Below are 22,455 nucleotides of genomic sequence, written 5' to 3'. Positions count from 1 at the left end.
AATAAGATTGCATATTATAATAAAGAAGAATAAGTGGTTTAGTTTTATATTTAAAAAAAAACGAATGAAAACCGGTAAAAATTAAAGAAATTTAAACATTTTTTTTCGAATTTAAAGATCTTTGCTGTTTCCTGGAATTAAGAATCCTAAAACTGTAACTTTCGAATTCAAAGATCTTTGCTGTTTTTCGGAAATAAGAATCCTAAAACTTGAACTTTCATGCTTTCTTTATCTATATATAAGGTGCGTAGAGCGGCACGAATATCTCAGAAATGGTAAGGCCTTTATATGTTTCGTTTTTATATATATTGTACACACATAATAAATAACTATTTCATTCAAAATGTAATTATAATAAGCAAAACTCTCTAGGCAGACAAAATAATAAATTGGAAATCGGAGAGTACGATTCAAAAGGGATAAAAACTAGCTTTAAAGTCCTATGGAAAATGTGACGTTTTTTTCATAACTAAGGGGTCATTCTATTCCCCGAATCAATTTTGTCTACCAGAAAGACAACAAATAATTATTAAGGGCATTTCTTTATCTTCATTCTGTTGCTGTCTTTATATATTCGCTATTCTTTGTCAAGTTTTTGTAAGATTTGGAACAATTAATGAATTTTCTTTCAGTTTATTGTGATAGCATGCCTTTGTCTTACACTCATTCACAATATATCCGGTTTGATTCCCCCGGCTGCTCTGTTTGTGGGGATGGGATACAATTTTCTGAAAGGAAATCCAGATGGTGATAGCCATATTAACGCAGGAAAAGATCCGGGGCTCTTGATGACGCGTCAGATTCTGAAGTTAGACCCGCCTGATTCTCCCCGCGAACTCTCCTACCATGAGTATCCACTGTGTTTTCCCACACACTATAAAGAGGTGTTTTACAGCACCAAGTCCTACCAAACTAGACTCCTGCATGATCTTATAGATATCGGTAACAGCAGCTTGATTTATCTTCGAAGAATTAAAATTTATCTATAAGACGGGGACGATCTTGAACTCCCTTGCTTATGTATAAACGAGATACTTTTATTGCAGGAAATACTACAAGAAATATCACCAACCATGCATTCTCTTTAAGCGAAGGTAGATATTGTTGCAAAATAGTAATGACAATCAAAAACCGCATCATCTTCCAAACTAGACACAACTGAATTGTTCAAGATTAAGGAAACTAATTGATCCATCCGATATACAAACAATAGACTAAAAGTAGACAAAGATATTTATAAAGATTTCATTTCATTGTAGGCTTTCGAACAATCACTTCGGATACTCAACAGGAGAGTTATTTCTATATTGATGAAGTCAGACTCTGTAACAAAGGTAGATCCAGGTTCATGTCCAGCTTAGCACACAGCCGTAGGTTCGACATCGGAGACGAGTTTGCAGCAACTGTTTGTTCACTTCCCAGAACTTATGACCAACAGACCTACATGAACTTCCTGGAGGATTGGGGAACAGTAATTGTTTTATTATAAATTGTACGAAGACAAAACATTCTCAGCATGTCAATGTAACAATACAAACTGTGAGCAGAGCAAACACAGACTATAGACCGTTTTCCTATGACATATTTGCTCACTTAGCCGGCATCTTGTAGGGCAAAATAGTGAATTTTCCTCTTTGTGCAACCAATTTTAAACAAACATGCAAGAAATATATGAGGGAAAATATTTACATCTTAAAATTATGAGTTAATAGAGGATTTAACAAAAGCATATCAATGAGAAAAATAGTTTTATCTTAACCTCTGTGAGAAAGTAACCAGTAAAAGAAATTAAACTTGGTTGAATAATAAGGGATCTGGGTATGTTTACCTACAATATGGTGGCCATGAGGATCAACTGTCACCTAAATGGAAAACACTATATCAAGAAGGACTTAGTCTCTGGAAAACTCAGCTTTTTGTTTCTTTTCAGCATGTTGTCATGGAAGTGGAGATTGGTTGGGAGAACAGAACAAGAAAGAGGATAGCAGTAAAAGACATCATAGAGTCTCTAATTAAAACTGTACGTTTCACTAATACAATACAACAAGTTATTAACTAGCGTCAATATACCATAAATGCTAGTTACATGTAATAATTGTCTTTTATACGCATTTAGAACCCAGACTTACTGGTACCGACAGGTTCTTCAAGAAAACACACGTCTTCAACCTCCTTGTCAAAAACATTCCTTGATAATTCAACCTCCCTTGATTCATTTGCCTCCAAGATGATCACCATTTCGTCTATGTCAAAGGGCAGTGAGCAAGTCAGCGAACCAATCAAATACAAGGTTATAAGCATAGACAAACTGTTGGATATAGATTATTGGCAGTTACCAAAGGATATAGTACATAAACAACTTTGTACATCGGGTTTCGACAGTTTCCTACCTGTGAAACAACGAAATATTCAGAAAGCTCTAAGTCTGTATGCAGAATTTCTTAATGCACCGTCTGCAAAAGGTTATTTAATTATCATTGACTCATTCGTTTCATAAAGTAAATAACTTGCAAATATAAACAAATCTATCATCGTGAATGACATTTCTTGGTAAACGAACCATGATAGTTTTAATCAAAGTACTGAGACAGTACTGAAAGACGGGGTCAACATATTTTCAAGCTAGATTTTACAAATCTGATTTTTTTAACGAGTTTTGATAATTCTTAATAAACATACTAAAAACAAAACTGTGAATAATATTTATTCGCGTTTTTCATTTAATTTGAGGTAGGAATTTCAATAATTACTAAGTCTAGAAACCTTTTTGAACTGTCCGAATTTCACTTGGTCCGAATTAATATATTTCCGGAAGTAAACAATGGATGATGCGTACGCAGTCGTAATACTACGCAGAAGAGTACTTTGTTTACTAGTGTGTTTTACAATTAATATTTTGAGTTTAAAATTAATATTTTGAGGTTACATTTACAGAATGCTTCAATAATTTGATTTAGAAAAAAGTTTATATCATTTCCTTCAGTTTCATACAGAATGTTTATATTTTGATCAAAACTATTTCTGCACTCTTTGATATAGCGTAGATTTACTTCATGTGTTATCACCACGGCTTCCTTTTTGAGGGCTCTGACAGTAAACTAATAGACGGGGTCACGTGACCCCGTCTAAAAATGATGTCAACTTGGATCCCATCCTTTACATTTTATTCTGCTTTATTCTTTTTGGATTATTGACTAGGAACTCGGTAAATGATGGAATTTTGAATCATGCATCTGTGTTTTCTTTAAAATAAAAATAAAGCACTTTAAATTCAAGAAAAGTACCAAACTAAAATGATTGCAAAAAGCATTTTTTGGATAATAGACGAATTGAATTTACCATTTTGGCATTTGTGTGTAGAACAAAAACTTAGTTCTTTCTGAACTAGTAGATAAACTCGATCTGACTGACTGAAAAAAGAAATAGATGACAATTTATAAGGTGATTCTATAAGTCAGAGTACCAAATGTCATTGACTATATTAAAAGTAGGCTAAAAAATAAACCGGAAACGTTATTTTACAGAAGCCATTTTTAGTTGAAGTATCTATAATAATTTTGATTCCATTTCTTAGATTCTAGTCCGGAATATCTGGTTTCCTGGCCATCTCCACCATTTGCACTTCCGGAACCTGTAAATGGCTGTCCTAAAGATAATGGTCCATGGAGAGTTGGAAATCTCACCCACCAACTTTCGACTCGCATCGATTTATTTCCAAACAATACCTTTCATTATCAGTATGAACTTCATTTGAAAGGTAAAACATAGTTCTTAAGGTCAAGATCTAGTAAATAACTTGAGACTATTTTTTCTTGCTAGATCCATTATGACGTCATAATCAATAACAACTTTCTTTTTCCCGTACTTTACGGCTTTAGCAGAATTATATAGAAAATAGGGTATTCTCATGTCATTCAATTTCAAATCATATGAAAAGTAAACCGGATACCTATATTAAATTTGATATTGATTTAAAGAAGAGGCCATGAACATACTAATTACCGTTTTCTGGGAGACTGTAGGCAATCTGGATACAATTCCTTTGCCGAATACGAAAAAAACTCCTATATTCATGACTGGTTTTCTTAATTTTTCATTGAAAATGACAGTTTAAAATACAGTTTTTCATCTTGTTTACCTAAAGATTATGCCCCGAAACACCATATTTGACCAAGCTAAAGTTGTAAAGCATCAATAAAGGAATTTATTTCTCAAGTTTGATAAATCTGTAGGCACCTTTCATTTACTAGATCTTGACCTTAACATAGATTAATTTCAAAGTAACATTTTTTAAAAAAATGCTGGTTCATTATTCTGAAGTGTGAGTCAATAAAATGATTCTTTTCAATAATTCTCGTTCAACGGTTGAATAGATTATACCTCAATATTCAACTGTCAATGTGGAAGTTTAAATTACTGGGACTCTGCTTTTAAACAAATGAAAAACATGGAGATAACGAACGGTACTTTCCGTAAAAATTAAAAATTATATATAAAAAAGTTATGTAACGTTTCCATAGTTTCTTACATTGTACATGTACTTGTAACTCATGAGAGATTCACGAAATCAATATCCTCATAGATTTATTTAAGTTACACAAGTTAAATTGTACCTAACAGAACGCTTTAGATGAAGTATTTCCTTTATTATTCGTATAAACGATGCAAAAAACAAAGCTTTGTGTAAGATAAATTCCACCTTTCTTTTGTACAGGACAACATAATGCAACATTCCTCAATATGTTGTACTGCGGCCTAAATTCCTCCAGCGACTCCTCCAATCCGTGGCCACAGGGTTCTTACTGCATCGCTCAAGTCTCAAACAATTGTCCACCAGGTAGGGTTGTAAATTTATACCATTCTGTCAAAGTGTCATACTCTTACTTTGTAAGGAATGTCCATACTCCAGAATCATGAAACAATTCAAGACTCAACAGTCCAAATTCAAACAAAGGCACCGCAAAGTGATGCACTCCCTCTGAAAGAGGATATCTTTAAATGAAAAGAAAACCCGATCCCATTGCAATCTACGTCACTTCTGTTCCGCAAATCACCAACTAACACACTCAAAAACACGTTACTTTATCCCCTCCAACTCCGTTGCAAGCAGCAATAGCAAACTATAGTTTACTTTGGTAAACTTTTGTTAGGGTTGTCACAATCGAGAGTTCTGTTTACAAAAGAACATACGACTAAGAGTAGACCTAACACTTGATTTGATCTTAATATTTTGCAAACAAATGCTCTGTACTATTGTGTGCATAAAATGTTTCTAAATTATTTTTAAGAAGCAATTTTGAAATTGAATTGTGTTGTTTGTAAGGTTCCTAATTCTTTAAAATCATATATCAGTTTTTAATATTTTTAATATTCTCATCAACCAAAGTGAATTTGAATTACCATATAACCCGGTGAACTCGAGAAAAAAGATACCACAGAGTCTGACACATCTCTTTCATATTTGGATATTTTACTTGAAAAAGACGTTAATGGTAATCTTATAATCAAGCTTTATGATAAACGTGATGACTTTCACTTTTCAATCATCAATTTTCCTTACTTATCCATTAATATAGCAATAATATGCATGCAGGGTTTAAATCTCTCAGTTGATACGATAGCATGCTCTACTAGGAATGTACAATTTCCAAAAAAGATGTAAATTTTTGACAAACATGATGAAACAAGAATATCGATCAGCAGTCTCGTTTATAGTCATCTTTACGTTAGTTCTAAAGTCGATGCAATAACCCCGTCAGCAAATACAATTTATCATTGGGTAAAATGCTCACTAACCTTTTTCATTATTTTCACACTGAATTGACAACGGATTTATTCGTTATTTCCCGATCCCAAAGAGCACACTGCGGGTGTGACGGGTCGGCAGGGGACGCTCATTCCTTCCTGCCACCTGATTCCACCTCTTATGTTTTGGAGGCTGTGTTTGCTCTGTTCCTATTTTGTATTGTTTTATGGACTTTCGAGCTTGATAACCGTTCGTTAATTCCGTATATTTTCTTCCAAAACTTATAAAAATCCTTACAAATAAAGATACATAGCGGGTTTATGTTAATGTTCTACTAAGTTTCTTTCTTTAAACCTCACCAAAAAACTTCAGGAGTACTTTGCAACAGTGTATTCGAGAGAAGATCTAAATCAGGGGCCCGTTTTACAAAAGAACTTACGACGAAGACCAACAACAAGTAATATTGATTTAAAATTATGTGAAATCAATTATTGAGTTTAAAATTGCTATCATGAAAATATCGTTCTACATTCCTCTTTTTAAAAAAAGTTAAAACCATATTCAATTTCATGCATATAAGCAAATTATAATCAGAACAAATTTTGGTCTTATTCGTAAGTTCTTTTGTAAAACATGCCCCTGATCACAGGGACTTGCTCCTGGCGTGTAAAAAATATCTAATAAAAAAAAAACCGATAGGCCTATACTATAAAACTACACAAGGGAGGACGCCATTTTGGACCCCTTCCTCGCTTCAGTCTCTGTTTTCGTTATATTTTGCCGTATTTTACTGACTCACCACCGGGGATCTGTTAAATAATGATTCTTCTAAAACCTTATGCTTAAATTTCCCCCTTGGAGCCTCTGCAATACACATTTCAGACTAAAAATAATCGTTAGGACAGTTGGTATGGACAGAAAACGAAAGCACATTCGAATCCCGGCGAGGATTGCCGAATGACCTAATTGCGTATTCGAATGTAAAACGCCGAGGTTACTTTCGTTTTCGTTTTTCGCTCCCTTGTGTAGTTTTATAGTATAGGCCTATCGTTGTTTTTTTTATTAGATATTTCTTACACGCCAGGAGCAAGTCCCTGTGCCCTGATGTGGATACTTTAAAGTTCAAAGGAACTTTTGGAAAAATAAGATTCCCAAAATTTTACCAAAATCAACAGCATAAAACAACTTTTCAACTTTATTTACAATCATTATCCATGATAAATTTAAATTTAGACTTTCTGTTATTATTGACAGCTGCTTTAATTTTTAATAAAAATGGAACTTGAAAATTTACTTACCTTGTCATTGGTCTTTTGCAAATATTATTTTCTTAAAAACATTCTGATGTAAACACATGTACCCTGACCCTGAAGTTTTAGATACCAAAACCACCCTTTGGGCTAGCAACGATAAGCAGTCAAATTTTTCATAGACATTAACAGGAGGGATTTTGTGTCTTCAATAAAGAACAGCAGATAAGTGTAAATCAAGTTGCTGCCCTTGGACCTTTTTTAAACTATTTATATTGGCTACCTATAAGCAACTGACACTCATTTCTTGATATAATTCAGTTAAGTGTGAACTTAATTATACTGTGATGAAAAAAATTGTTTAGCTGTATCATTTTCAAATCTTAACATGATCTTTTTTTTTGTTTTTAGATTTCTAGGAAGAAAATATCTAAATCAAATTTAAGGGAAATTTAAACGAAATAATTAAAGTGATACAGAAATTGAATTGTTTCAAAATGATTACAAGTTTATATCAGATATGTCAGTTCCCTCCTAGCAATAAAAGAAAAAAAATCATAGTGTTTGATTATTCAATCACATTAAGTCAAGATAAATCAAATAAACATAATAGGACTGTTAGATCTCAGATGTTCCATAAATCAATTGTCTCCCATTTTTGCAAAACATGACAAACAAAAAAGCCACATGACGGTAATTTTGATGTTCGAAGCCCCCAAATAATACTATATTATAAAGGCTTTATTTATTTATTTTGTGTTATATAGAAGACTTGGGTTAAAACTACGTGTGTATTATGTACGATCATAAACATATAATTCTTTTGGATTGTCAGGATTTTATAGCGGAACCATTACTTATAGTCTGTATCCCAGAGAACAGTACCTGTCTACTATCTACGACCAGTCACTGAAGTTTTCAGGAAATATACCGAAACTGGAAGCAACAGCGGGACAGTTCTATAAAATGTATTACTGTTGCAGGTAGTACAGAGTTTGATATGATTTATGAAAAAATTGTTTGAAGATGACGAACAGTAATAAAGGTAAAAGTACATTGGAACAATACGAATTTGAAAGAATACAAACAGGGGCATATTTTAACCTCAGATGGGATCAGGTCCCATGGAGAAGAAAACATCCCTACGTCACATCCGCCATGTTCCCTTGTCATGATTGGAAACTCCAAAGATAATTCAGCTTGACAAGCATGACTAAACAATATTGTATGAGAAACATCAGTCAATATTCGTATTTGACTTAACGATATACTGTATTTGCTAACAAGTTAATTGTATTGCCCATTGAATTTGCAAGATGTTAGATTTAAATAGGACCATTAATATCTTTGTATCATTAACATATTTGTCAAAACCTACCTTAAGTTATACATTGCCTTTGTGTGCCGAATCAACTGGCAGACATAGACTTTATGTCATTTTGTAAAACTTGAATTGGAATAGACTTTACATTAGCCACACATTTCTTATGGTCATAAAAAGTGATGAAGAATGGTACTAACTTTTATTATTTATGCATAATTATGTTCCCCAAACGGAGTTTGGGAACATATTGTTTTTACTCGGTTTCTTATTATTATTATTAAGGTCTTCCGTTTCAACGGAAGACCTTCTTATTATTCTGTTGTTTCTTTTCAACTTTTCTTATTATTATTATTCTTACCGATTTTGTGCAGGCGATTTCTCGTAAATGCGTCGATGGATTTTCATGAAACTTTCAGCATTGATGACAAATTATATGAACTTAAGGCGTTTTTTCTTAATTTGATGACGTCACTTCCGGTTCGGAGTTTTCGGCGATTTAGTGAGTTTTAGAGGGTCATTTTGTCCGGCAGTTTTCTCAATAATGGCTCAAGATAGAAAGATGAAACTTTCAGGTATGATAGACCAAAGTCTATAGATATGTATAACGTATTTCATTTTTATCGGAAGTGCCGCACGTCGGCGCTCGCTATGGCCCGAAAATATTCCTATCGCGAATTGAACAATTTTTAACAACTTTTCTACAATATCTTTTTACCTGGAAATATTTTGTTATAACATATAGAATAAAAGAAGTGTAGAATTTCAAGATCTTTCTAATGATATGTCGAAAAAAGGGCTGGCCCCTAAAATAAAGGGCCTAGAGGGGCCGAAATTATTTTCTATATATCTCAAAACGTATTGAGAATTTGTAATACGTCAAAGAAGCAAAATTGTTCAAAATGTCAAGCTGAATCTATTGAAATCGTCAAAATACGTCCGGTTTCGTCATTTCCGGCCAAACCGGAAGTAGTCGGAAAATGAGTATTTTTGCCGTTCTTGACAAGTTTTTAAATAACATATGTCTCTGGGAGCATAATAATTAATTTTCCGTCCGTCGTCATCATTTCCGGTAAAACCGGAAGTAGCAAAAATGGCTTATTTTTGCATTAATTAACATAGTTTTAGAGGATTCAAAGCATTTTTGGGCGTTATTTCTCATTTCTGTTAAAAATGAAAGCTGCTTCCGGTCAAGCAGGACGGAAGACCTACTCGTTGCTTTGCAACGAGCTTTGCTCTAGTTAATAATTCTTTTTTTCTTATTTGTTCTCCGGTACTTTTTTGTCCGGAAGTGTTCTCAGAAACTGTTCACACAACTGAGCTAAAACCTTTTTAGGGTTAATAGGTGTGTAGTGTAGGTGTGCGGAACGAAGGTCATTTTGCGCGCATACGCATGCACGTGCGTGCGCGTGATATGAGTGAAATGACCGATATACTTAATATAGCTATAACTTTTACATTTTTTTATGAAATGATTTGAAACTCATTATATAAAGATATATTAATAGTGTAGATAATGTGACACTGTCAAATAAGCACGAACTCACGCGCATGCACGTGCGCTTTGCTCTGATTGGCTGAAACAAAAATCTCAATATCTTCTCTGTTTTTTGACGAAATGCTTTGAAATTTAATACATAGGCATGCTTTAGGATATCCTACAACATAGTATATAAGAATTTTCATCAAATCACGCGCATGCACGTGCGCTGCAATCTGATTGGCTGAAACTTTAAATGGCTATAACTCTCTTGTTTTTCAACCAAACATCATGGTATTTAGAACATAGACAAACATAATGGACTCCTAGAAGAAGGTAAGGTCATCATGAACATGCTTGCACGTGCATGAACGTGCGCTTCGCTCTGATTGGCTGAAACAAAAATCTCAATATCTTTTTTGTCTTTTGACGAAATGCTTTGAAATTTAAAACATAGGCATGCTTTAGGATATCCTACAATATGATATATAATAATTTTCATCAAATCACGCGCATGCACGTGCGCTGCAATCTGATTGGCTGAAACTTTAAATGGCTATAACTCCCTTGGTTTTCAACCAAACAGGATGGGATTCAGAACATAGATAGATATTGTAGACTCCTACAACAGGAAATGGTCATCATGCACATGCATGCACGTGCGTGCACGTCAAATTAGTAAAATTCCAAATACACTAGATTAAACATATTTTTGGATTAAATGCTGTAATATTTAGTATATTAAAATATATCAATAGTGTAGACAAGATGATATGGTCATTACGCACATGCATTCAAATGCGCATGCGTGCAATGCTGAAATTGAATACTTCTGGTAAAACTTTGTTAAAGTCTTAAATGTATCGCGTTTGTCGTATTTAATGAAGCTTACAGGGAAGAAGGCACCAAAAGGGAGTTGGGGAGCGTTTGGGGAACATCTGTAACGGTTCCCGTTACAATTAGCCCTAGTTATGTATTGTTGTTTCAGAAATGACGGAAATGTTGACCAGCCAATAATTCTACCTCATCAAGAACCATTCTACCTTTATCCTGAGCACAGGACAAAGAAATGCCAAAAAGTGCTGGGCATGCGCTCTACTGACGAGTGGATTAAGTATCCCTACGCAGGGAGCTCAAGATACAGCAGCTGTTCATGTGCTAGTGGTTATTATTACAACGCGTGTCAACCGTATGATGAAGACTGCAATCAATACCACAAAGTCCATTACTGCTTCTACACAAAAGATACATCAATCTCAAGTGTTAGTGTATTCGGTTGAAAATCTAAGGCATTGTATGACAGAGACCTAAGTAATAATTAAAGTTTGAATTAATTGTATTCTGAAGTTTTTGAAAGTTTATATTTTTTTTCAAAAATGAAATTGTGTAATTATTTCCTTTAAATAAAAGTAATTTTTTTTCATCAATGACAAATTTAAAATGAAAAAAACCCCACAGAAGTTGTAAGTTCTCTAGTGAATATAAATAAAAGGAAAATACGCAAAACAAATCGCGATTCCCCTTCTCTTCACTTCCCTTCACGACCGGTCACGGTAACGTAGTGGTAGAGCGTTCGCAGATCGTGATCGGGAGGCTCGGGTTCGATTCTCGTTTGCGGCGCCGCGTAAAACCTAAGACGTAAACATAGGTAGTGACTATTCCTTCGCAAAGTGCTCGGCATAAGAAGCGAAAGTCATGGGTCTTTCGGATATAACCAAATAAACGTAGACCCCGTGTCTCAGTAGTCGTTGGCACGATAAAGAACACTCCTGCTCAATTGCCTTAAGTGCCGAGTATAGGTCTACATTTGTAGCCCTTCACCGGCATACGGTGACTTCTCTCTATGAGTGAAAAATTCTCGAATGGGACGTTAAACAAAATACAGTCAATTTATTATTCAGAATGTTGTTGACAGAAAAATGCCCAGTTCTTCAAAACGAGCAGAATAAAGAAATGTAAGTTAACATTGAAGGATTGAAGTTCCCTTCACCGATCTTCAAAATTACTTTAAATAAAGAAATTTTGATTTCTAAATTAACTATTCTGGAGTTATAATTAAAAATATTCTGGAGGTCTTCATTGACATTATCCATTTAGTCCTCGAAGACCAGGCCCTCTAGGTCTTTTAATATGTTAAATGTCCCATGATATATATCTCTGTTTTCTTATATTACTATTTCATAAGGTGTAATATCCCTCTGATAAGAGAGATATTTTCCATGAAACTCAATCGATTGTCTTTTCAGAATGTACAGAGTTCTTTTATGAGGACCAGTTTATAGTCAACTCAAATCTTATCTATGGTACAAATGTTGATTTATAGTTTCTTTTGCTAATGTTTTCATTAATTATCTATATAAGGAATAAAGCGAAGCGGTTTATAAAAAAGCGTAAACTGCCCCAAGTTTTGTTATATCGGATAACATAAGTTGAAATAAGCTTAATTCCTTATAATTTAATTTCAGTGCAGACAATGAGATATTTTTTCCCCCAGAATAAGGCTTCACATTGATTAAATTTTAAAAGTAACGTCAAGCGGAGTAATATGTTTTTGACGTAACTCATTGTGACGTAGGCAAGTTATGTTATACAAAATGGATAAAATCTTTTATCCAATCAAATGACGTGTTACAAATAAAATTAAATGATTACAAGTAACAGCTTTTTAAAAAGCTTGCCTGACTAAATCAATCAATTTATCTGCATGAAGAGTGATAACCCTTTTGAGCAATAATACGTTTGTGGGTTTAAAAAATATCCTAACTTTATATTTTGAGAACCTTATGTAATTGAAATCTTGATTTTACTGAACTTGTAGAAGAATCATCTCTACACTGCATACTAAAGAACTTTGTAGTTGAAGGGGGGGGGTCTGCAAGTGGAGTGATCTGCCCTTGGATCTAAATTGATTTCAAGCTACATTTTAACACCTATTATAAAATCTGTTATCAAATCACGCATTGTGAACATTTTAAAAGATGGATATAATTAAAAACACATTTTGTTGGAGTGTATTTTCTCCTCTGAAGTAAACAGTAGTAATGTGTGTTCATTATTTTTTTTCTTAAAAGGGGAGGGGGATGACACTATCATATAATACATGATATATTGAGAATAAAATAAGTAAATTCAATAGTTAGGCTTTGTAGAAAGAAATATCCAAGATTAGTCACTACTTTTTTATTAATCGTGTGCATCTGAACAAAGACATATAATAGATCATGCATTTGGAGACGATGGCTTAAACTGCGTTGTTTATCATTATTGGACTCGTCCATTTATGGAATAAACCAACCGCGGGATCGGTAAACAAATTAAAAACATCATTTCTTTAGTGTCCATATACCATGTATACTGATGTATACGATATGTTGTTTTAAAGAATGGTATAAAACTTGTAGATAGAATTTCTGAAGCATTAGAAGGAAGTTAAAAGGACAAACTTTATTTAATTCCATGGAAGTTAGCACGTGTCAGCCATTCATACAATAGAACAATCCAAGGAAAAGGCGCGAAGATAACTTACTAGTGACATTTGGCGCGAAAAGAGCGATTCACCCCTTTCGTACAATATAAATGGACTGATCCAGTAGTATAGAAATGCAGAAAAAAGGATACACGGACATGTTGAAACGGCAAATCATATGGAATAATCTGTTCCATACAAAAAGATTAAAGGAAGTAAACACTGCAGTATTTCGCATCAGTAATATCTTTCTTTTTTCTGAAAACTGTTTCTTTTAAAATGCAGGTAAAGAATTCCAATGTAAATCTGCTTGCACAAAATCTAGCTCTTTAGATATGGTCGCACATTTTCGGATCTTGGAAATATCAATCCTTATACTGCCTGACGCCGTGACGTCAGGCAATAATTTATCTTGAGCATTTATACTTAGTTCCTTTAAACTATGAAAATTAAAATATTTCTATCTATTAATGTATAAGGATTTTAATTGTTTCAGAAATGGCAGATGAAAAATTGTTATAAACAATTGATATTTTGTTTCACTAAAATATTTTCAAAGGCGACAATGAAAAGATAACTCTCGTTGATGAATGCATATTATTTTACAAGCAAAGAAAATAATTTGACATTCTGATTTAATAAGCAACGTTTCATTATGTTTTCTAATCAGAATTAGATAGGTATGACATTAAACAGTATTTTCATATATACCTCATACTTTTAATTTTATTGTGAGATAAAAAAGTATTGATATTTCTTCTTGTCATATCAAATTTTCTTCACATCATGATTAGACATAATATTCATTTCTGAAAAAGTAAGCTACACTTGATACTTCAAACTACTTTACATTTGAATCTTATGTTATTGTTATTGATGAAAATCACTGTTTGGAATAAAGAAGGTGAAATTTGGAGCAGAGGGATATATCACCTTAAACCTATTCAGATACTTCTGCGTGAAAGTAGTTGCTTGATGTGGCCTACAATTTGACTTTAAGATATATATTTACTGCGTTTTTTGAAACATACAATGGTTGTGTACGAGAATTCCACAAGGTTAAAAATGCACGCAAGTGACTGATACTTCTGTTTCTTACTTGGATGACAGCAAACGCATGAATTAACTTTTTGATGAACTTGATTACTTTTCGATCATTACCTTCCTTATTTTTTGGAGAAATAAACCATTGTCATCTATATATGGTTGATTGGAAGGTTGTGTTTCATTAATAACACGGCATACTACTGACAAACAAGTTGAAGTTAGAAGGATGTCAATTATTTCGAGTACATTACACATCCTGGAAATTATATCGTCGTTAAAATGACCTAGTGCAGAACTTCATTCTGTCTTGGGTCGAATGTTAATTAACGTTTTGAAGACAGAGTTGTTAGGCAATTGTTATATGCATTTTTTCGTTTTCGTTATGTAAAAAAAATCACAGAAGTTTTACTGTGTTAGTACTTTATACTTTAAAGTATAAACTAATGTAAATAAATCTAATGAAAATAAAAAGTACATGTATAAAGACTACAATCATTGTATCTCTAAGTCTTCTGGCTATCACTGACACTGCCCTCCCTTGTTCATGAAGCACTTACTTTACACATTATTTTATCTTCCATATCTTTCTTCGACTCATCTTCGCAAAATATTTCTTTTTGACTAAAATTTAGTAATTTATCATTCTTTAAAACATTAACCAGTTAATTTGTTTCTTTATTTCCTTATATTTTCGATTAATTTCTATATGATATGGATCTCTGGAAATTCAAAATTTCAAAGGTAGTATCAGATACCTAGGTTGAGTAAGTATCCCCTTGTCGAATGATCGACCATCCCCTCCCTCCACCATTGAGAACTATATACTAGTATTTATCAAGTAGACGGAACACTGCGTAGTTACATTAAGTACAAAAACAAAGGTCTTACAATTGGTATGAAATTCGAATCAATGTTAGGTTGTTGTCCCCCGGTTTCGAGCGGACATTATTCGTCTGTCTGTCTCTCCGTCTGTCCGTCAGTCTGTCCGTCCGTCAAAAAAACTTTAACCTTGCCCATAACTTTTGATTAAGTGGAGCTATGAATTTCATATTTCTCATGTGTATTTCTTGTGACAAGACCTTTCTTGGGTACCACCAAAGTTGACCTTACCTTGTTGACCCACTTTTACACAAAAATTCCGAACTTTTACTTTCGCCATAACTTTTGAATGGTAAAAACTAGGACTTTCATATTTCACATATATATTTCTTGTGGCAGGGTTCTCCATCGTTTGAAATTTTACTGTGTCGCAGAGTTAACGCGAAGCACTAAAAATTCGCGGTATTTTCGCGATCAAATTCGCCACTGAATCACTATTCATTATAAATACAAAAGAATTCTGCATATACTTTAAAAAAAATCACTTATTCTGTTGCAAGGCTTTTCATTAAATACCAACAACCTTCACTTATTAACTTTGGAGATTTCTGTATTTGTGAAAAAAAACTTTATCCTTGGCCATTACATTTGAAAGGTAAGGAATAGGGCTTTCATACTTCACATATGTAATTCTTGTGAGAAGACCCTTCATTGGATACATGGAACTTCGACCCTTTGACCTTGACCTTGGAATTGAACTTACTTTTAAAAAACAAACATTGACCCTAACATTTAAAGGGTTAGGGCTAAGGCTTTCATGTTTCACATATTAAATCCTTGTGACGGACCTTTCATTGGATTTCAAGAATGACCTTGACATTGGAGTTTGACCTACTTTTAATAAAAAAATCTTTGGGTAATAATATATTTAATTTGCATTTAAGAAAACTTTAATCTTGTCATTGGTCCTCAGTGTTTCAGAAACACATATTGTTCCTTATATTGAGAAGAGATAAGGCTTTCATATTTGACATAAGCATTCCCGTGACAAAATATTTCCAAGCATGCTATGATTTGTGACCTATTGACCTTGACCTTTAGAATTGATTTTCAAATTTCTAAATGACAAACCGGTATGATAGGGCTTTATATTTCAGACATAATGTCATAAAAAAATTACATCTTACCCACAAAGACACCAAAAGCGGAGGGAAACAATTCTTTGAATCTGCTTGTATTTGCTAATAAGATCAGTAAAACTACCATATGATTTAGAAAATGCCGACTTTACGAAGTTGTAAAAATCCCTTTATTATCAACTTATGAGTGAGTATCCCGCCTCGATTTAAAAGCTGATCATGCTCAGATCATGCTGTTAAATAGGAAATTAGTTGGGAGACATGCAACAAATGTATATATAATATAAAAAAGTACAATACCCCTTTTATATTCTTCGCTTTTAAAAATCAGATTCGGGATGGAATTCTTGATATTTGAAAAAAGTTTTTTTTATATATTCAGTAGTAGCATGATGTGTCAGAGACAATAGTCAGCATTACCGCTATACTCTAATGGCCATCCAAATCTTTCCTTATTATCAAAAGGATGAAAGTATAACTTTACCAAACCTTTACATTTTTAAAAAAATTACATGCTCCTTAGCTGTCAAGGTTAAGCAATTGTACAGAAAAAGGCAGGTTGAATATTTAAATCTTATCTGAATTCTGACAGATCCACAAACTGTCTATTTTATCATGGAAATACGCAGTTACCTCGTCATGAGTACAGGCGCACCAATCAGGTGGCTCTAAATAACATTAGTGATAGTTATTACATAACACACCTTTATTCAATTTTTTGTATGAATCCTTTAATATTTTGACAAACATAATAAAGTGTCCTTAATCCTAACAGTTTTACCGATATAAACTGTTAAATAAACGCTTTGTGTTTAATTTACATGTATCTTAAGTTTGTTTATCCTACAGAAGATTTAAGGATTTTATTTTTGAAAAAAATGTATATATAGGAGAACGAAATAAAGCATTTTCAACGTCATCTTTCAAGGAAGGTAATTTTAGGATATCAAAATGAAGGAAGGGAAAAAATTTAATCGTATTTTTATGTTTGATAAAAATACATGTATAAGTATTTTCCTATTATATTAAATTTATTTTCAATTCATAAGTACATGTACATTGTAGTTGGCGGTTGTGCGTTTACTTGAGATGCATGGATTTTCAGGTGCCATGGGAGAGTGAGCATCCCTTGCCGACCGATCACAGCAGCCGTGTGCTTCTTGTCATGATCGGGAAATAACGGGGAAAATCCTGTGATGATTTAGTCTGTATTTAATGGCTTAAACAATAAGAATAAAAAACACCAGTTAGCATTTGATTTAATAATAATTGAAATTTGCTGACAAGATCGTTATATCAACCGTACAACTTTCGAAATGATGTCTTTAATAGAGACTGCTGATATTCTTCTTCATCAGTTTGTTTGTCATTAATTTATCTCGTTTTAGAAATTGTACATACGTAGAGCATTGAATCAACACAGAGATATAAACTCCGTATGCAGGTGATGCAGAGTCAATATCATAACTTTCGGAAAACCACAGAGCAAAAAGTTTCCCTCGTTTGCAGATTGTCATTAAAATCAATGATGCAGTCAATAGGTGTAATTAAGGTCTTCCGTTTCCAACGGAAGACCTTCTACTGATTCTGATGATTAAGATTATTCTTATTATTCTTTTTTTTTTCCTTTTCCTAGACGCCAACTTTGAGGCCTCATAATTCACTCATTTCTCGATGGATTTTGCTCAAATTTTCAGAATTGATAGACGTTACTAAACTCTATCAGAATGTTATCTAAAATTTCCAAAAGTCACTTCCGGTTTTGAGTTATTTCCCTTTAAACGAAAATTTATAGGCTTTCGTTTCCAGACAAAGGCTCAGAGACGACTAAAGCTGGAGCAAAAATTCTACTGATTTTAGATAATATAAGGATTGAAGTTGTGCATAGTGGTTTTTGTTTTTCGATTTCTCTATTCAAAATGGTGCTATATAGGGGTCAAAAATTAGAACGCCTAAAAGAGCGAAAATTTACACATATTTTGCTTTTTATCTTCTAAATTAAAAATATTTTGTTAAAACATATGGAACAAAATTTGTGCAGAATTACACGATCTTTTGAATAATATCTCGAAAAAAGGGCTGACCCCTAAATTAAGGGATCTAGAGGGGCCAAAAATTTTTTCCAGATATCTCAAAAAGTATTGAGAATTTGTAATATATCCAAGAAGCAATGTTGTTCAAAATGCCAAGCTTAATCTAATGAAGTCGTCAAATTGCGTCCAGCGACGTCACTTCCGGTCAAACCGGAAGTAGTCAGAAAATGCATATTTTTGCTGTTCTTAACAAGTTTTTGGGTAACATATATCACAAGAAGCACAAAACTTAATTTTCTGTCCATCGACATCACTTCCGGTCAAACCGGAAGTAGCCAAAAATAGCTTATTATTTAAGGTTTTGATGCAAAATTGAAATTATAAAGTGACTGGAGACGACTAAGCTCATTGCTTTCTTTTTGCTGAAGTCACTTCCGATCAAAATAGGACAGAAGACCTTCTCGTTGCTTTGCAACGAGCTTTGCTCTAGTTAGATAATGTTTTAGTTAATAACTTAAACATCCTTTCGAAGCAAATCAGATTACATTAGGCAAAAAAACTCGACGTTCGTAGTATATATTATAACGAATGATATAAAATGTACCATATTAAAGAATGTATTTTGTCGTCCTTCGTATGGGTGTTTTACTTGCCTCATAAGCATTGTGCATAGTTATATTGAATTCTGGCATATTCATGTTGATACAATCTTGTAAAAAAATATCTTGCATTTGACCAAAAAACTAACATACCTTTGATTGAAGAAATCAGTCTTTCATTGAACATCTTATTCATAACCACTTATTTTTTAAGCTGTCTAATACTTTTTTAAGTTGGATTTTTAAAAATATTAATCGTTTGTTCTTATCAGGTATGGCGTTTTTTAATTTTAAATAAGAAAGGAATTACTCTTGGATTCAAAATGTTATCTATAATTTGAGAGATAATGAAAACACATAAAGCCCTTCACATGACTTTTGATGTTCACGCAAATATCAGAGCAAGGGAGATGGGTTGTTTACAGTGACCAGAAATCCCCTGTAGTCTCGGTTTGACAGCAAGGGATTCCTCATATGTCAGGAGGTCTTACCATGTACTAACATTTCTCATATTTATCACCAATAATCGATGCATGCACAAAAACGAAATAAAATTAATGAAGAACCTTATAAAAGGCCAGATCACTTGAAAGACGAGGAACATTTAATTTTTAAAAATCTCGAACATTTTAAAAGATATTTGATCTTTTTTACGTGTGAGTGGAATGCATAAGCATATTTGTATTTTTCAAACACACTGATTTTGAAAGTAAAAATAGTAGCCCCATCAAAAGTTAATATTCTGGGTTTTTTGAATAGAAAATATTTTATCTCGATTTTATTTAAAGCATTTCCTCTATTCTTGATGAAGTATCGAAGATTAATTTGAAACAGATGTGACAAATTCTATAATGTGTCTTCATTTTGGAGTAAACTCAGATATATTGAGACGACATATATATGTGAATAACTATTTTCATTTGATTTAATGTCATAAATTTATATGAATATCGGGTTAAAGCCAAGCAAGAGTGTCTCCTTCTCCTGTAAAAGTTTAAAAAAATGAATTCTGCTTATCTGAACAAAAAAAGTGTTCGGTTATAAAGGGGCAAATTTATTGCCCAGCTGATTCCAAGCATCTTTTCAATACATTTATCAGCTTCAGAATACTCATACCTACAATCATAATTATATTTAGATAAGTATATCTGAAGATAATTTATAACCTTATATGAAAATTTATAGGTCCATTTTTTTATATTTAAAACATTTTAAACGCTTGCTTTCTAACTTATCTTAAGAAATGATCAGAGAAAGCATAGAAAAGTGATATATCATAAAGCTATAGTTGTTTGAAAAAAAAATTGACTTTTCAAATCTAAAAAATTAGAATTCATATTTTATATTTTATTCTTGAACATATAAAACTTGCACGCACAATATATCAGGAGTATACAGCAGGTGACGTACGCGTTTTGTTGAGAAGTAAAGCTAAAAACTTGGATTACCATTTACCTTCTCCCGGATCTGATGTTTTAGAGGTCCATGTTTGCTCTGATCCTATTTTGTGTTGTTTAATGGACTTTTGATTTTTTTATACTGTTCGTTATCTCGATATATTTCATTTTTGGACCCTTCAATATATTTTAATTTTGTAGGTAATTTATGACGTTCTGGGATCAAGAATAGGTACAGTAAATTAACCACACACTATCAACTGGAATGTTCAGGTATTTCAAAACGGAAAAAATATCTTGTGAAAGGGAAAGGGAGCTCGGGGTATACTAGTAAGTTGAATAACCTAATGGAGATCGAAATCGAGTTCTTCTGAAATGTAGTTGATATATGTGCATTACAAACAACCAATGTAGGAACAAACTTTGGAAGTTTATGAATTGTTTTCTAAATATGGAAAGGACTTTTACAAAATTTCAATCAGTTGATATACCTGTCAACATCAAGACATTTTTAAAGGAGAAAGAAAATGTAAGAATGCTATTTGATGATGTGCATCTATTTATTATCAAACTGATAGATTTAGATTTTGATAGATCAAACTTCTACATTATTGGTGTAAACAATACCGAAGTATAAAAAAAAAGTTCTTATTTATATTTAAATATTTAATGTGATGAATATCATTGTTTCTCCTGCATATTTGTATAAACTGCGCCTTGTCCTAGTAATTTTCTTAAAACTACAAGAAAAACTCTATTGTTCGTGCGGCCCCTGCAGGGGAACTTTTTCTATCTAGAACTAGCACTTGTAATCATGTATAGGGATTTATAAAAACATAACATCTAAAAAGACTAGCTACACTGCCATATATATGGAATGTGTCGATTTGAATCTGATAGTGCTGCCCAATGCTAATCTCTTCAGCTTATATGGAACTGAATTGAAGATTTACTTTTCATATTGTGCGCAATCGTTTTTTTTACCTTACTTTAAAAGACTGCACCAAAAATCTTTACTTTTTGTCAGGACGTTCAAGACTGCAGTTTTTTTTTTTGCACCCCAAGCGTTAAATGTTATGATGAACAAAGTCAGACATGTGATTTACTTTTTGGTGTTGACAATCAGTTGCTTGAGAGGTATGGTTTATGAAATTTTGTTTCACTGTTAGTTAAAAATTATTATTTTTATAAGAAAAGAAGTAAAAATGAATAATATCTGAAAAAGAATTTAAAATTTACATAAATTTAATTAAAGTATGCATGAAAACTAAGTGTATAGTAATTAATTTATAAGCGAGATTTTTGGTTCCTTAAATTAACAATGATTTTCACAATCAAAAACACTACTTAGGGAATAACTATCTTCTAATTTATTAGCCAATCAAAACGTGTTTTACAACACAATTGCATTACAATAGAAACTGGATGGTCATGTGCAAAACAATTCATTGAAAATTAAAATAAATGAATGAATTAACTGTACGTTTTTTCTGTAAAATCAACTGAAATAAGAATATATCTTTTGTCCATTATTAAAAAAAATAATTGTGAATTTTTACATTTGTGAAAATTTTAAAAGAGCCAGGAATTTAGATATTCATTTATTTCATTTGAAATTTTTTTCAATTTTAAAAAATATTTTCAAAGTACATGGAATAAGCAATCATATATTATTAGAGAAGCATCAAGTGAATATTTTTCTTAATTTAAAGAGGTTGTATGTTGAAATCGAAAATACAACAAATATTTACTTTCTAGGGAGGAAAAGAACTTTTTAAGACCTCATAAACTTCTGTAAACCAACTTTTATTCGCGTGCAAGAAATTTTCACGAAGTTCGCGACATCCTCGTCATCGCGACTATTTCTCGCCGCGAACAGGTACTTAAAGTCTCCGTGTCTGTTTACAACAGATCCAAAAAAGCTTGATCGCAAAAATTAATCGTCGCCAACTATTTTACCCCTGGTATATCGCGAAATAAAGTCGTCGCGAATAAAAGTTGCTTTACAGTAATTATCATATATTTGCCTTGAATTCTTACTCTTTTAAGTATCTCAGACACGGTACTGCAATAAATGTATACTTATTTTCCTGTATAATACATAATGAAGTATGCGTTAATAATGTTTTAAATGATTCAGCACACTTTATAACAAAAA

General features: G+C 32.7%; 1 protein-coding gene across 1 annotated transcript; it reads left to right on the top strand.

Annotated features, from left to right (window-relative positions):
• Nucleotides 1-236: 236 nt before the first annotated feature.
• Nucleotides 237-11,095, top strand: LOC134249721 (uncharacterized). Its single transcript, XM_062732068.1, has 10 exons — nucleotides 237-275; nucleotides 633-942; nucleotides 1,047-1,094; nucleotides 1,260-1,471; nucleotides 1,931-2,020; nucleotides 2,117-2,462; nucleotides 3,575-3,757; nucleotides 4,715-4,837; nucleotides 7,832-7,979; nucleotides 10,786-11,095. The coding sequence occupies exons 1-10, from the start codon at nucleotides 273-275 to the stop codon at nucleotides 11,075-11,077; spliced, it is 1,755 nt and encodes a 584-aa protein (XP_062588052.1). The 5' UTR covers nucleotides 237-272; the 3' UTR covers nucleotides 11,078-11,095.
• The last annotated feature ends 11,360 nt before the right edge of the window (nucleotides 11,096-22,455 follow it).

The sequence above is a fragment of the Saccostrea cucullata genome, unplaced genomic scaffold (genome assembly GCF_032062105.1).
Source record: "Saccostrea cucullata isolate Sc308-1 unplaced genomic scaffold, CSIRO_AGI_Scuc_v1 ctg305, whole genome shotgun sequence".
NCBI classification, from domain to species: domain Eukaryota; kingdom Metazoa; phylum Mollusca; class Bivalvia; order Ostreida; family Ostreidae; genus Saccostrea; species Saccostrea cuccullata.
Note: the sequence above shows the minus strand (reverse complement) of the source record. Positions and strands in the feature narration are given on the sequence as shown.

What these genes read in the sequence shown, in the direction of transcription:
- LOC134249721 (XM_062732068.1), top strand. An exon ending in TAATGCACCGTCTGCAAAAG is followed by an intron (nt 2,463 to 3,574) that starts GTTATTTAATTA and finishes TCCATTTCTTAG; the next exon opens with ATTCTAGTCCGGAATATCTG. An exon ending in AAAATGTATTACTGTTGCAG is followed by an intron (nt 7,980 to 10,785) that starts GTAGTACAGAGT and finishes TTGTTGTTTCAG; the next exon opens with AAATGACGGAAATGTTGACC.